General features: G+C 45.6%; 2 protein-coding genes across 2 annotated transcripts in view; one reads left to right on the forward strand and one right to left on the reverse strand.

Moving 5' to 3' along the window:
- The window catches only part of LOC119292932, a 16,085-nt gene extending 15,589 nt beyond the window's left edge, over positions 1-496 (forward strand). Inside the window, exon 2 of the mRNA XM_037571581.1 lies at positions 5-496. Coding sequence (XP_037427478.1) covers positions 5-278 — 274 coding nt within the window. The 3' untranslated portion in view covers positions 279-496. The remainder of the gene's footprint in view (positions 1-4) is intronic.
- Positions 497-563: 67 nt separating this feature from the next.
- Positions 564-3,368, reverse strand: LOC119291939 (pentatricopeptide repeat-containing protein At4g35130, chloroplastic-like). The gene has a single exon (XM_037570749.1). The coding sequence runs from the start codon at positions 3,319-3,321 to the stop codon at positions 952-954; it is 2,370 nt and encodes a 789-aa protein (XP_037426646.1). The 5' UTR covers positions 3,322-3,368; the 3' UTR covers positions 564-951.
- Positions 3,369-16,525: the final 13,157 nt, after the last annotated feature.

Genomic DNA, 16,525 nt, shown 5'->3' on the forward strand with positions numbered 1-16,525 from the left:
CGAGCTCGCGGCGGGAGGCGCTGGGGCTGTACCGGGACATCCTGCGGGCGACGCGGCTGTTCGAGTGGCCCGACGAGCGCGGCGTGCCGTGGCGCGACACGCTGCGCGCCAACGCGCGCCGCGAGTTCGAGGAGGCCCGCGGCGAGCGCGACCCGGAGGTGGTCGCGCGGCTCCTCATCGGCGGCCGCGACGCCGTCGAGCAGGCCCTGGAGCGCGTCGCCGACGCCTCCCGCCGCATGGTCCAGGCCGAGGAGGCCAAGCGCCGCGGCGGGGCCTAGATCCCCCCACCCCCACCCCGACTCGATGCGCCCCATACGTCCTCTTCTTCTTCTTCAGCTGCTGCTGCTGCTGCTTATGTCTCTTAATTTGGTTGTAAAAGTCACTATGTACGAAGGTTTGTGTGATGCTCACACAAAATGAGTTGCTTATGAAGCATTTCTTCCTTGTCATGCCCAGTTCTATCTTTGCCAAGAAATGTGACAGGAAATCAATTTCATTTTGGATTTGATGATCCATGTATGATGTATGTGTGTGTGCCATACAACTATACACCGAGTTACCTGTAATTTCAAAAAATTCAGTTGAGAAGAATTGACTTTGTACATCACATCATTGTCAGTTACAAAAGTCAAAAGGCGACGCTTCTTCCAATCAGTGTGTAACCTCCATTGCCAGCGGCAAGACAAACCCTGTTCGTCGAGCCGATGCGACGAGTCACGAGTACATGAGAGTTGATCCCTCATGTATGCTCCCTGAAGATTGTACTGGTGCTGGCATCTGGATTCAGAAGCTTTTGTTTAGAGCAAAGGAGCATCAGAATTCAGAAGCCGTGCAAGGTCTGAATCTGTGACATACAGCTGCAGCTTGTCATGAAATTATATCTGCACCCTGGCGTTCACTTGATCTTGCTGAAATGCTTTCAAGCTTTGCCATCAACCATAACCATTCTGTTCACCAGTAGTCACCACAGCAGCAAGAGCCATCTGAGAATTGGTGATAGATATTTGTGTCGCCAACAACAATTCTCCGTCCTGAATATTTCGATATCAATTTCAGCGCATGATGGCAGTCGTTGCATATACGCACATTCTTCTTGACAAGAATTGGGGTTCTGGCCTCGGATGATATCAGACCAAAGACAACAGCCAGCCTCACACTATGCTTGTTAGGCTCTGTTGTTCTCCTCGACTCCAGAGAGGTTGGATCAGATTGATTCGTTGGGTCAACCATTTCTCCAATCTTTCCTGACAGAAAGTTGGACACTTCTTGAATCATCTTGCTCTGAGGGTGTGTCATGTCCCCGTTGACAAAACTGCAGGAGATGCCATGAAGCTCAACTATGCTTGTTGGTTCTGTCCTTCGCAGCCCCTTCTCCTCCATCAGTGATCTTATTCTCTCGACATCCTTCCATCTCCCAGCATCGGCATACATGGAAGAAATAAGAACATAGCAACCTGTGTTGTCATGTTCTTGTTGGTCATGTTCGAGTTGAAATATCCTCTCTGCTGCGTATTCTGCTATATCCATATCATTCCTGTTCCTGCTTGCAGTCAGTAGGGAGCCCCAAACCCTGAATGTTGGATCTATTGGCATTTTTTCAATAAATTGCATAACCTCTCTAAGATCACCTGCCCGACCGAGCAGATCTGCCATGCATCCGTAGTGCTCAATCTGTGGGACCATACCATAGTCACGTTGCATTGAGTTGAACTGCGTCCAGCCTTCATCTGTCAAGCCTGAAACACTGCAAGCAGTCAACACGGAGACAAAGGTACTCTCATTTGGTTGCAGGCCATTACATTTCATCTCAGAGAACATTTCCAGTGCAGTTCTCCCCTGACCATGAATCGCATAGCCCATTATCATTGTGTTCCAAGAGATGACATCCTTACCTGCCATTCTGTCAAATATCTCCCTTGAGGACACAACATCGCCACACCTCGCATACATATGCATAACTGCGTTCATGATGAGAGTGCTCTCCCCGTAACCTAGCCTGACAATGTAGCCGTGCATCTGCCTGCATTGTCTCAGCAACCCCAGCAAAACAAACGCCGGTACTACTGCCGACATGGTGAAATAATCAGGATAAAGAGGCTGATTCAGTAATTCGAGGAACAATGAGATGGCTTCCACATACATCTCCTTGTACATGTACGCAGCGATCATATTGTTCCACGATACCAGAGTCTTGGTCGTCATCTGTCCAAATACCTTCTCCGATGATTTCACTTTGCCAACTTTGCTGTACATCTCGAGAAGCGCAGTCTCGAGCACCACGTGAGGAAGAAACTGTCTTCTAGTTATGTAACCATGAACACTCCTTCCATACAGTGAGCTCTCAGTTTGAGCGCAGGCAGCCAGCAGATTGATAGCGGTGACCACTTCCACCTGGTGGCCCTCTTCCTTCATTTGCTCGAAGCAATCAAATGCCTCCTCGGGCTGTTCGTTGAGCGCATACCCACCTATCATGCAATTCCATGTCACCACGGTCCTCAATGGCATCGTCGCAAACACGCCCTCGGCAGAACCAATGTCGCCACACTTGCAGTACATGTCAAGGATAGAAGTGCCAACCTTGACGTCATGCTCCATCCCATGCCTGATCACGTAGGCGTGGACCTCCTGCCCTTGCATCAGCGCCGATTCCAAGCAGCAAGCGGCGAGCGCGGCTATGATCCCGACGCCGTCATGCTGCACCTCCAGCGCCTCGTGCATCTCCCTGAAGCAGTCCAGGGCCAGCGCCCCGAGGCCGTTGGACACGTAGCCGTCGACCATGGAGTTCCAGGTGACGATGTCCCTGGCCGGCATTCCGTCGAACACCCGCTCGGCGTCGCCCACCAGGCCGAGCCTGGCGTAGAAGGCGAGGAGCGAGTTGCCCGTGTACACGTCGGCGGCCGCCACGCCGAGCCTGATCGCCGCCGAGTGCGCCGCGCGGCCGTCGTCGAGCGCGCCGAGCCGAGCGCAGCACTTGAGGATGACGGGGAAGGTGAAGCGGTCGGGGCGCGCGCCGGCGGCCAGCATGGCGCGGTAGGCGGCCAGCGCGGCGCCCGGGAGGCCCGCGTCGGCGAGGCCCCGGATGACGACGTTGTGGAGGAACGCGTCCCCGCTCCCGGCGGCCGCCAGGGCCTCCAGGGCGTCGTCCATGCGGCCGGCGGCCGCGTGCGAGAGGACGAGCGACTTGGTGCCGCCGCGCTTGGGCCGCACGCGCGGCGGGGGCTCCCTGGAGGTGGCCGCGGCAAGGTGCTGGGAGGCGCAGGTGGCGGTGGTGGTGGCGGCGGCGTGGGCGCCGCGGGAGGCGAGGACCGGCGGCGTGGCCATGGGTGGAGGACGGGGCCTATCCGGGAGGAGCCGAGCCAACCAAGCGAAGCAAGGGGACAAGAGGGTGGTGACGTGTCGCCTGGATTGCACTGTCGTAACGGCGCTGCTGCTTCGCCTCAACTGAAAGTTACCTCCTCCAACTTTTCACCACAAGCTAAGTCTGCAATCACAGTCAGGTCATTTCTTTGGCTTCTTCATCCAGGGCGAAGTCGAAGTCGCTTGCTCAAGGGACGTCGATGATGCCTGCTTGAGGAGAAGCGATGACAATGACTACGATATGTTGTCTCGACGAGGCTCTCTCCGTAGATGCATGTGTGGGATATCATGTTTACCGCTCAGTGGATTGTAATGATTTTCCTAACCAAACAACTTGGCTCATGAGTTATGAAGTGTATCTTATTTTATCCTCAACAATGTGGGTATGGTTGGTTTTAGCCTAATGTTGCCCTACAAATAGTTGACTATCCAAAACTTTGGTGGAGATTTTATTTGCCCATGAATTGGCTCCAAACATAGACAAAAGAAAATTGGTCATTACCAAAAAGTTTCTATGGTGGACTTTTTTTATCATTAATCGTATCGTAATGTACAAGCATGTGTGTTGTCGTTCTGCATGTAGTTTAGTCTAGGGTGTTGTTTGTCTGGTGAAGCTTCGGCTTTAGCACGTGAAGGAGGCGAGATGTGAGGCTACTGTGTGATGCAACATCCAAAAGTGTGATGCTATAGTGTTGTGTGATGCAACATGGTCGCATGAAGCGTCAAGTCAATCAATTTGCTGGAGCCGAGAGAATCAGTGAGTTAGTTAACTGCATTAGTGGCGTAGTTGCACACCGTGAGCATAGGAAACGGATCATGGTGTTGGCCCTTAGCCGTGTTATGTTGTATATATGCTTTTGCATTGAGTAATAGAAAAGAGGTGTGCAAGAGAAACAATGTAGCCATGGTGGTCACCAAGAAACTGCCTCTTGGCGAAGACATTGTGTTCTTCTTTCTATGAGCAAGAAGGGAGTGTAAAGCGTAAAATCCTTCGGGATTGTAAATTCCTTGTTGATTGCAAAATCCAATTCATAGAGAAGAGAGAAGAAGAGGGGTTGCGAGATGAAGTGCCAACAATTGGCATTAGAGCTTCAAGATCCTAGATGGTGGCGGTGACCTATCGGACTCCATGAGAGATGAAGCCGGTGACGCAAGGAGGCGGGGGGCAGTGTAATGTTGCTTCTAGCCGAGGGTGGTGCGATACCGCTTAATGGAAGTGCACCGGCGGCCATGCGATGTCGTTGGTAGCATGTATCATGGTGGTCTGATGCCAACATCTCGAGGGGGAGTTTGTGTGGTGCTGACGGTGGTGGTGCGATGCCATCGCCATCATGGAGAGTTGGTGTGAAGCCAACAAATGTTAGCTCAGTGCGATATTGCGGCAAAATGGAGTGCTAATGGGCAATGTGAAGGTGTCCTCTCGACAAGATAGCTTTGAGGTGATCAACGTTGTGAAGGCGTTGCCCAAGAGAGAAGTCGCTTGGTGTGGCAAGTGGCTACAAGTGAACCTATTGAGGATTTGGCGAGTCAGCATGACAAGATTAGGAAGATGATTGTTTGCATTAATCTTATCATGATGTATAGGCATGCATGTCTTCTGCATGTAGTTTAGTCTAGAGTGTTGTTTGTTCGGTGAAGCTTCAGCTTAGCACGTGAAAGAGGCGAGATGCCAGTTACCGTGTGATGTGGTGTGTAAAGGTGGATGCTATGGTGTTGTGCGAAGCAACTTGGTCGCGTGAAGCAGCGAGGTACATGCGGACTTAAGTCAGACCGACAAGTCATTCAATTTGTTGGAGCCTAGAGAATCAATGAGTTAGTTAGTTGCATCAGTAGGGCACTTTTTTAGCATTATCGGTACGGTATTTTCTTTTGAGCAATTCATCAATAGGGTAGTTGCACATGTCCTGGATGTGAGCATAGGAAACAGATCGTTGTGCCGGACTCTAGTCATGTTATGCTGCATATATACTTTGCTTTGAGTAGTAGAAAAGAGGCGGACATGGTCACCAAGGAAGTATCTCTCAACAGACATTGTGTTCTTCTTCCTTGGTGTATATGTGTGTGTGTGTTCTTGTGAGGCTTCACTGTGAGCAAGAAGGGAGTGTAAAGCATAAAATCCTTATGGAACGTAAATTCCTTGTCGAGCGTAAAATCTAAGTTCAAAGATACAAAAGAAGACGAGGGGGTGCGAGATGCAGCAACAGATTTGGCCACCATCCAAACACACATGCTCCCTCCTTTCTCGGCTTATTTGACTTAGTAAGTCAAACCCTTTTTGTTCGATGAAGCTTATTGTTCATGTGTCACGCCATGAGCTTATTGTTCATGGCATGGCAGAGCCTACGGAAATAGGTTATGATTGTCCAGCACCAACTAGAAATGACAAGTGCACGGAAAATAAAACTGCACTGGAGAGGTTTTGTTTTCTTTAAACTTCCTAGAAATATTGCCTCTAGCATCTGAAGTACAAGCTACCCCAGAAAATGCTTGTAAGAAAACAGAGTTACAAGAACAAGAATGTATCACGATAGCTGGATACAGATTGGGAAAAATATATCAGCAGCAGATACTACAAAAATATTCTGAATTTGTGACAAATTGTCCTCATGATCCTCAGGTGTGGTGATAGCAGATGTACTCCGCAACTTGCTAGCCCATGTTTCAAGACGCGTGAATTATACACATTGCTTCCTTTTCAGGATCTGCAAAGTCAAAAAAAAAATATTAGTTTTATCGGTTTGACACATCATGCAACGCACATTCCACAAGTATATTTGTATCACACAACATCATATGTAAACTACCTTGTAAAGGAAAGTAAACAAAATTCTAAGATTGATTTTATTTGTTCACTAGCCGCGATACACATGAATATGTATTCAACTAATAAGGTGAAAACTAAAAAAAGGAAACAAAATCGGCTGCAACAAAACCCGTGTTCATTTAAGTACCTCTTGAAGATTTTGGAGCAGCCTTTCTTCCAAATCTATAGATCCAGTTCCGAAAACGTTGTACCTTCTCGGTTCAGGTGTTTGAGTTGACTCTGTTGGCAACACGCCCGACTCTTCAACAAGAGAAACACTTAATGGGACCAGGAAAACATTGTAGACAGAATGTTTCTCCAGTGTCATTTTCTATTAAAACAAACATTTGTTAGCCACATTATAGAAACATATAATCGATTCCCACAGATAATAAAGCTTGATAAAGATCCACAAGATGATATGCAAATGAAACCAATGACATAAATACTGAACCACAAATAGAGACAGCAAGAAGCCATGCACGATCAAACATGGGTATGCTGCCAACATTGTAAGAATTGCTTATAGACTTCAATCTTGCAGTGGATTAAAAACAAACTCAATTTTCTGTGCTAGTTCAAGATCTATAGGACTTTTGCGGTGGAAAAACTCTCCAGGACAGAAGTAATAATATAGAGAAATGAGACTTACTGCTACCAATTTGGAAGCCATGATAACAAGTGTTGAACCCTTGCTCCTTGATTTCTTAGCACTAGTAGAAAAGGGGGCAAAGGTCCAGGCTGGGTCAGCCCATTAGTCCCGGCTCGGTCCAGAACCGGGACCCATGGGGGCATTGGACCCGGTTCGTGAGCCCCGGGGGCCGGCCGGGCCACGTGGGCCATTGGTCCTAGTTCGTCTGGACCCTTTGGTCCCGGTTGGTGGGACGAACCGGGACCAATGGGCCTCGCTCCTGGCCCACCACCATTGGTCCCGGTTGGTGGCTTGAACCGGGACCAAAGGCTGCCCTTTAGTCCCGGTTCATGCCACCAACCGGGACCAATGAGGTGCCTATATATACCCCCTCGCTTAAGAGCAGAGCACACTGCTCTGTTTTTTCTGGCCGCCGAGGGGGAGAGGGCTTGGTGGTGCTCTAGCTCACCTCCTATGCACACAAGGTGTTCGATTGAATGCCCGAGCCACACTACTTAAGCTTTCTCCTCTCCAAGCTCGACCTCCAAACTCCATTTTCCTCAATATTTGTCTAGGTTTAGTGGTCCGTCATGCCCCGTCCCCGTCTTCACCGCCGTCGATCACTCGCGCCGATCTCATCGCCGGCACCACCATGGTGAGCCTCTTGTTCTTATCTTCTTTCTGAAAGGAAAACTATTCTTACTTGTATGTTTAGATAGATACTTGTATTATTTTCTTACTTTTATTATTGCATCTTATATAGTGCGATGGTTTTGGTATCCGCCCCCGTCGGCCCTCGTCCTTTCTATGATTCAGATGTGGTATATATTATCTTTTCATAACTATTGGTTCATTTATTGTTTATGACAATTATGCCGACCAACATGACATAGATTTTATTTATCTAGGAAGTTGTTGAACCGGAAATTCCAACGGACCCTATTGTCGAGAGGTTAAATTTAGTTGAAGAAGAAAACAATTTCTTGAAGGAAAAAATAAGAAAAATTGAGGAGGAGAAGATGATATTGGAGTTGCATGTTGCGGATGTCGTCGATGATCACAAGATCAAGATGGATGCAATGCACTTGAAGATTAGAAAGATTAGAAAATATGCCCATTCATACCGAGGCTTGGTATCATTATGCCGTTGGATCAGTTGTTACCTTGGTTGCGATTATGATCGCATTTGTTTTCGCATTGAAATGTTTTACATAGTTTCAATGTATGGTTTAATTAATTTAGATGCCCTGCGAAGCTTTATGTTGTTAGATAAGAACTACGTATGTACTTTGGTTTTAATGTGATGATGAACTTCTATTAATTTGGTCACTTAATTATCTATTCATGATGTTCTGTAATGATTTTTGACACACTTAATTATATATAATGCACGTAGATGAACCGGCAATGGATGTAAGGTGACAGACACACCTCCGAGTACATTAAGAGCGTGCATGATTTTCTCGAAGTGGCTGAGGCAAACAAGCAGAATGGTTTTATGTGTTGTCCATGCCCTATATGTGGGAATACAAAGTCTTACTCTGGCCGGAAAATCCTTCACACCCACCTGCTTTACAAGGGTTTCATGCCACACTATAATGTTTGGACGAGGCACGGAGAAATAGGGGTTGTGATGGAAGACGACGACGAAGAAGAGTACGATGACAACTATGTGCCCCCTGAATACAGTGATGCTACTGAACATCAAGAGGAACCAGAAGATGTGCACGATAATGCTGCAACGGGTGAAGCTGCTGAAGATCAAGAGGAACCAGACGATGTGCTCGATGATGATGATCTTCGCCGGGTCATTGTCGATGCAAGGACGCAATGCGAAAGTCAAAAGGAGAAGTTGAAGTTCAATCGCATGTTAGAGGATCACAAAAAAGAAAGGGTTGTACCCCAATTGCGAAGATGGCAACACAAAGCTCGGTACCGTACTGGAATTGCTGCAGTGGAAGGCAGAGAATGCTGTGCCTGACAAAGGATTTGAGAAGCTACTGAAAATATTGAAGAAGAAGCTTCCAAAGGATAACGAATTGCCCGACAGTACATACGCAACAAAGAAGGTCGTATGCCCTCTAGGATTGGAGGTGCAAAAGATACATGCATGCCCTAATGACTGCATCCTCTACCGCGGTGCGTACAAGGATTTGAACGCATGCCCGATATGCCGTGCATTACAATATAAGATCAGACGAGATGACCCTGGTGATGTTGACGACGAGACCCCCAGGAAGAGGGTTCCTGCGAAGGTGATGTGGTATGCTCCTATAATACCATGTTGAAATGTCTGTTCAGAACCGGAGAGCATGCCAAGTTGATGCGATGGCACAGTGAGGACTGTAAGAAAGATGAGAAGTTGAGAGCACCCGCTGACGGGTCGCAGTGGCGAAAAATCGAGAGAAAGTATTGGGATGAGTTTGCAAGTGACCCAAGGAACGTATGGTTTGCTTTAAGCGCGGATGGCATTAATCCTTTCGGGGAGCAGAGCAGCAATCACAACACCTGGCTCGTGACTCTATGTATGTATAACATTCCTCCTTGAATGTGCATGAAGCGGAAGTTCATTATGATGCCAGTTCTCATCCAAGGCCCTAAGCTACCAGGCAACGACATCACTACAAGAAACCTGTTAATCCATGACGGATTTCTTATGACGTTTTCACAAATTGTCACAGAAACCGTCATGAATCTGCAAGATGTGAATGGGCCTCAAGACGATTAACCGATTATGATGGACAACGATGGACCGTCACAAAAACCGTCACTAATCAACCAACTTGGCCTTTTTTTTATTTACACATCATTTGTTCCGTCACGGGTGGCTCCTATTGTGCGTGCCGTTTTGTTTGGCCTATTCGTCAGTCGAACGCAACAGTGAATACGAAAAAAAAAGAAACGAACAGAGCGCGCGCGAGAAGGGCAATTTTAAGTCGCCAGCGCGGGGAGTGAAAAATTTTGAGTCAGCCCATTTAACTGCAGAGTCCACACCATCCTAACCCTTGTTGCCCTTGTCCCGTCTCCTCCCATACCAACCAGCCTCCGCCGCCACTCCACCTTCCCTCCTCGCGTCGCTTCATGTCGCCGGCGGCGGCGCCAGGCCCCTCCATCTATCCCGCACCGGATCCCTTCCCGTCTACCCCACCGCATGCCCCTTCCCATTTAGGTCGCGCCCTCGAGCTACGGCGGCCCAGTCTTGCCTCTGGAGCTGATGCGGCCACGATGGCAGCAGGACCGACTGGCGGGTTTGGAACCCCCCGAGGTTGCCGGCGGCGGCCACGGATCCATCTCCGCGGCGAGCCAACATGAGTGAGTAATCAACCCTCCCCCGCTTCCCCGCCCCCCTACAAGCCACACACACGCTTCTCCTCTGCTATTTGTTCATCGGGATGTACTTTTTACACAGCTTCTTATTTGGCTTGGGGGATTTGCTGGTCAGTCTCGTGGGGATGGTGAGCGGCAAGGCGGAGCTGAACACGGACGTACCCTTCACGCTCAACAACGGCACCGGCCCCGTAATTTCATCAGATGGTGAGTGCAGCTCGGCAAATGCCTTTCTTTTAAATGAATTCCAGATGTATTTATCAGATAAAACCTTCACACCAAGCGGGAGAAGCTTGACCAATAACAATGTTGACAACCGATAGGAGGCTCCTTAATGTTGTTTGTTTGGGAAACAGGTTTTGCTTATAAGCTCACCTGATTGGGGACTGAATCCATGGAGAATAAACATGATCAAACAACACCTCAGAAAACACCTGAATTCATATCCAATAAAAAGTTTAATTTAACATGATTTTATATTCATGTAACAGTATTATTTTATTATTATTATTTCCATCTTATCCATTCAGGCATCTACCAGTTTCCAGTGAATATGCATCACGGTCACCTGCAACATTATTTAGTTTTTCATCCATTACCAAATATTGTTGAATCCATATGTGTTTTTAGTCTGTCCGGATTAGACATCAATTCTTTTTTTTAAACAGAGTTACACACCAAGGCTGGATTAGTCCGCTTCACTGATTTCTAAGCTGTATGACAGGCCTCAAATAGTCATATATTAGTAAAAGCATGCCATGAAAGAAGCTGTCAAGTTATCTGCTTCTTATTCCTCCCATCCAGGGGCACAAAAACTGAAGCAAATACTGGTAATGAATACTCTGTAGGAATTTAATAATGTAAGTACATAGATAAATCTAAGAGGTAGTGACAAAAAATCACGAGCGATTTAACTAAAGTACTAAACAGAGGTCACCTAATAGTTAACATGATAATTACCTTTTTTTCAATTACCTAGTTAGTTGATCTGTTTTAGACTTTTGTTTGGATTCCATTGCTGGATGTTGGCTATGGAATTTGTCCAGTGCTGCAACTTGAATCTTCACTTGATTGAAATGTTGTTGGCTGTTAGTACGACAGTGCAAGAAATCCAATAATTGGAATTAAACCTGTAGGTTCTTAACCATCTCCACTTAATTCAGAAATTGAGTTCCGAGCTAATCTTAGTCTCCTAAAGATTGGATTAATGGGCTGTCCTCCTGCCTGAAAACAAAAGCAAAAAAAAAACTGCACCTCACCGCCTGCCTGGCCTCGCACTCTTGCTTCCCAAGGTTGAAAAATCGACCCTCCTTTCATGATGCTGCTGTCGCCGCTGTTGCCAGGAAGCCACACGCCCCTAAAGAGCAACAGGTAAAACTGATGGATGTTGTGACATCGATGTTGCACTGCACATATGTCCAAAGTAATTGCAGTAATATCTTGCACTGTACATCTGTCCATGGCTGGCCTGCGTGACGAGGATGATTAGATTGATTTACTCCTCTGCCTAGTATGCATTGCTGTTTGCTGTCACTGGGATAGTGGGTTATTCCTCCTTATTCTTCTACGTTTCTGATTGGATCTTTAAGTTTTGTTTTTCCTAAAGTTTCAATTGATTCTAGATTTATGTTAAGAAAAAAGAAGAAGCACATTTGGGAATGATTCTGATTTGTATGTATACATTCAAATTTAAGGTGCTACATTGTTCTTCTCTGGGGCAATTGGTGCAAAATCTATACCAAAACAATTTCAAGTCCAGGACTAGAGGTGATGTTCTTTTGCTCCAGTTCTTATGTATATATGTAAGAATTTATCTGTAGTAGGCTGATATGTTCAACCAATTTTCCAGCCTAGTGGTACTTTAAGGATATCGTCATCATGCCGGTGCAAGGTAAGCACCGTGTCTCTTCCTCCAATTGTCCCAACAGTAGCATATCACTATGGCATATCTGTGATGAAATAATCTTCGGTCAAGATATGTTATTCTTACCATCAAGAACTAACTAGCCTTCTCTTTTCACCATATCCTGTAACTATTGTTGAATTAATTGGTTGCGAAATACCCATTATTCCTTGCAAAGAATCATGATTATTGATCAAGTGAAAAAGTAGAATAGCAGCTAGTTTGACGCAACGTATTTCTGTAGTAAGTCTTATTTCAGAAAGGAGGTGCGTGTTGGTACTCTTTAATCATGTGTACTTCTAAATCTTATAGCTCGCTGTTAAAGTTGTAAGACTGGTAAAAATTAGCTTTACACAACTACTTTTCATATGTTCGAAGATTATTGTTACTCAAAGTACTACTAGATTGTAGTTAGTATGTAGATGTTGTTCAAAATTATTTTTTCTCAAGTGATCACATTGTACTACGTATTTCTGGCAGCTATATTTGTATCAGTTTTCTTTCTGATTTTGTGAACTGATGTGCATCCCATCACACCCGCGAATAACATTTGATCTGAATCGTTATCATAGTCTATCAAATTTGACACCCCCAATATCTCCAGTTCACCGGCGAACACATTAAATCTATATACTTATTTTAAATTATGATGAAAGGAGTGCTGCTGAGATGTGTGGAGTGGAGGAAAAATGTTTAGATATATACCTGAATTAATAAGATGTCCAAAGAACATCTAATAATTACATGCATGTAAAATCATTACAGATTTGTATCGGATATAGTAGATATAAAACTGTACTTTGTTTTTTTGCTACCAACTTTAACCGTGGGCTTTTGAACAAGCCAAGTGTGTTTTATATGCTAATTTCAAATAATGAGCATGGCGGCATATGCTTAAATGCCTTAAAGGGAATAGTAAACGAAACATTTTTTTTAACTTGTATATAGTCTGCTTTTTTAGCGTGTGGTTCCCACATTTTCATGGTACCTTAATATAGTAGTGGTGTCCATCGGATGATTGCTTGGAAAATAAACTAATATTATTACTCTCTCTAGATTCATATGGGAGTTTGCTGTTATAACTTATATAATTTTGTATGTCTTTTGGATTCCATGCAGGTTTGGTGGTTAGTCTGTGTTACTTGAGATTCAAGTTTTTTAGCAGGAATTACTTGGGTCCGTATAGCTTCTCGGAAGGCTGCTTGTGTTGGAGACTAAAATCGGCTAGGACATTTTTTCATGGAAGTCATGTTACTAAAAAAATGCTCATAGCTCTTTCGAGATATGCTTGTGCTGATTCGATATTAAGCTTTGTTTTTTGAAATCAGACTAGATTGTTGGTACTTTGTATTATGATGTGAACAAATGTTATTTTTTGAATGAATATAATTTGGTTGTCTTCTGTGCTGCATTAAGAAAACAAGCTGGACTAGAAAAGGGGCTAATGGGTTGGACTAAAAAATTTGGTAGGCCAATGGGTAGGACCAAAATAATAGCAAATGGGTTGGACTGGAATGGAATTATTGGGCCAAGACACTAATTGGGCTGGTTACTATATGAGCCACGCTGGCCTCCACGTCAGATCCACATAGATGCCATGTCAGCTCCATGTTACTTCCAGGTCATGTAAATCGGTGATAGTTTGTTTCGTCATAGCCTAGTTTGGGCTGGGCGGGATGGAAGGCACGATGTCAAATTATGACGCGATATACATGACAGATTTGAAGTCCGTCATGGATGGGTGTGCATGACAGTTTTTGGCTGATATGTGATGGACAAAAGCCGTCATGTATTAACAGGTTTCTCGTAGTGCATTGATGTGTACCTAAGGCCATTAGTTGAAGAACTTTTACGGCTGTGGAATGAAAACGGTGTATGTACGTGGGATGAGCACAAACAAAAGGAATTTGACCTAAAGGCGTTGCTGTTTGTGACCATTGGCCCGCTCTCAGTAACCTTTCAGGATAGACAAACAAGGGATACCACGCATGCACACACTGTTTACTTGACACCGATAGTATATACCTGGGAAGCTGCAGGAAGAATGTGTACCTAAGCCATCGTCGATTTCTTCCGACCAACCATCAATGTCGAAAGAAAGGCAAGCATTTCAAAGGCGAGGCAGATCACCGGAAGAAGCCTGCCATGCGTACCGGTGATCACGTACTTTCTATGGTCAATGATTTACACCTAATCTTTGGGGTCCCGGTGCACTAGCTGTTCTGAATGACGCTGAGGGACACGCACCAATGTGGAAGAAGAAATCTATATTTTGGGACCTACCCTACTGGAAAGACCTAGAGGTCCGCTCTTCAATCGACGTGATGCATGTGATGAAGAACCTTTGCGTGAACTTGCTAGGCTTCTTGGGTGTGTATGGAAAGACAAAAGATACACCTGAGGCACGGGAGGACCTGCAACGTTTGCACGAAAAAGACGGCATGCCTCCGAAGCAGTATGAAGGTCCTGCCAGCTACGCTCTTACGAAAGAAGAGAAAGAAATCTTCTTTGAATGCCTGCTCAGTATGAAGGTCCCGACTGGCTTCTCGTCGAATATAAAGGGAATAATAAATATGCCAGAGAAAAAGTTTCAGAACCTAAAGTCTCATGACTGCCACGTGATTATGACGCAACTGCTTCCGGTTGCATTAAGGGGGCTTCTACCGGAAAACGTACGATTAGCCATTGTGAAGCTATGTGCATTCCTCAATGCAATCTCTCAGAAGGTGATCGATCCAGAAATCGTACCAAGGCTAAGGAGTGATGTGGCACAATGTCTTGTTAGTTTCGAGCTGGTGTTCCCACCATCCTTCTTCAATATCAGGACGCACGTCCTAGTTCATCTAATCGACGAGATTGTCATTCTGGGGCCCGTATTTCTACACAATATGTTCCCCTTTGAGAGGTTCATGGGAGTCCTAAAGAAATATGTCCATAACCGCGCTAGGCCAGAAGGAAGCATCTCCATGGGCCATCAAACAGAGGATGTCATCGGGTTTTGTGTTGACTTCATTCCTGGCCTTAAGAAGATTGGTCTCCCTAAATCGCGGTATGAGGGGAGACTGACTGGAAAAGGCACGCTTGGAAGGGACTCAATAATATGCAGGGACGAATATTCTTGGTCTCAAGCACACTATACAGTTCTACAGAACTCTACCTTGGTGACCCTGTATGTCGATAAACACAAGAACAGTCTGCGCTCCAAACACCCAGAGCAGTGCGACGACTGGATTACATGTGAACACATCAGGAATTTCAGCAGTTGGTTGGAAACACGTCTCAGATGTGACAACACTGTTTGTGATGAGCTGTACTTGTTGTCCAGGGGACCATCTTCGACTGTTACGATTTGGAAAGGATACGAGATAAATGGGAATACATTTTACACGATTGACCAAGATCAAAAGAGCACCAACCAAAACAGCGGTGTCTGCTTTGATGCAACAACCGAGAGGGGAAATGACACATATTATGGTTACATAGTGGACATATGGGAACTTGACTATGGACATGATTTTAAGGTCCCTTTGTTTAAGTGCAAATGGGTCAATCTGTCAGGAGGCGGGGTACAGGTAGACCCACAGTACGAAATGACAACAGTGGATCTGAAAAATCTTGGGTACACTGACGAACCATTCGTCCTAGCCAATGATGTGGCACAGGTTATCTATGTGAAGGACATGTCTACCAGACCGAGAAAAAGAAAAGATAAGGAAGCGAATACATCATACGATGAGCCAAAGTGCCACATAGTTCTTTCAGGAAAAAGGGACATCGTGGGAGTGGAGGGCAAGACAGACATGTCTGAAGATTATGAAAAGTTTCATGAAATTCCTCCCTTCAAAGTCAAGGCTGACCCAAGCATCCTGATAAATGATGAAGATTATCCATGGTTACGGCGCAATAAGCAAATGACACAAGCGAAGAAAAAGTGAAGACTTTCTCCCGCAACTATTATGATGATACCATGCCAACTTTGTAACAAACGAGCGTTTTGTACATGCACATGCTATGTGGGTGAAATTATGATACCATGCCAACTTTCAACTTTTTTAGAGTTCATTTGAAATGCTTTAATGTCTTAGGGTTCGGCCCTCGTAATACCATTAATCCCGGTTCGCTCCTTGTCAACTATATTCTCACCAAAAACACTCTCAAGAGGGCAGCCATGTGGGCCATTGGTCCCGGTTCGTCTGGACCTTTTGGTCCCGGTTCCACACATGAACCGGGACCAATGCGCCTCGCCCCTGGCCCATGACCATTAGTCCCAGTTTGTGCCACAAACTGGGACTAAAGGGTTGATCCTCGTTGCGCTCAGAGTTTAGTCCCTACTCGCAAACCAAAGGGCGCTCACACCGGTTTATAAGCCCGTCCCTCTCTGCCTTGTTGAGCTCTTCTCAAAGTGAAAATAGATGCCCCTATACAGGGAATTTGACCTAAATTCATAGTGAATTTCTCTGAAATTCATAGAAATTTATTATAAATTTAGGTTGAATTTTCTCTA

This window comes from Triticum dicoccoides, chromosome 4B (assembly GCF_002162155.2).
Source record: "Triticum dicoccoides isolate Atlit2015 ecotype Zavitan chromosome 4B, WEW_v2.0, whole genome shotgun sequence".
NCBI classification, from domain to species: domain Eukaryota; kingdom Viridiplantae; phylum Streptophyta; class Magnoliopsida; order Poales; family Poaceae; genus Triticum; species Triticum dicoccoides.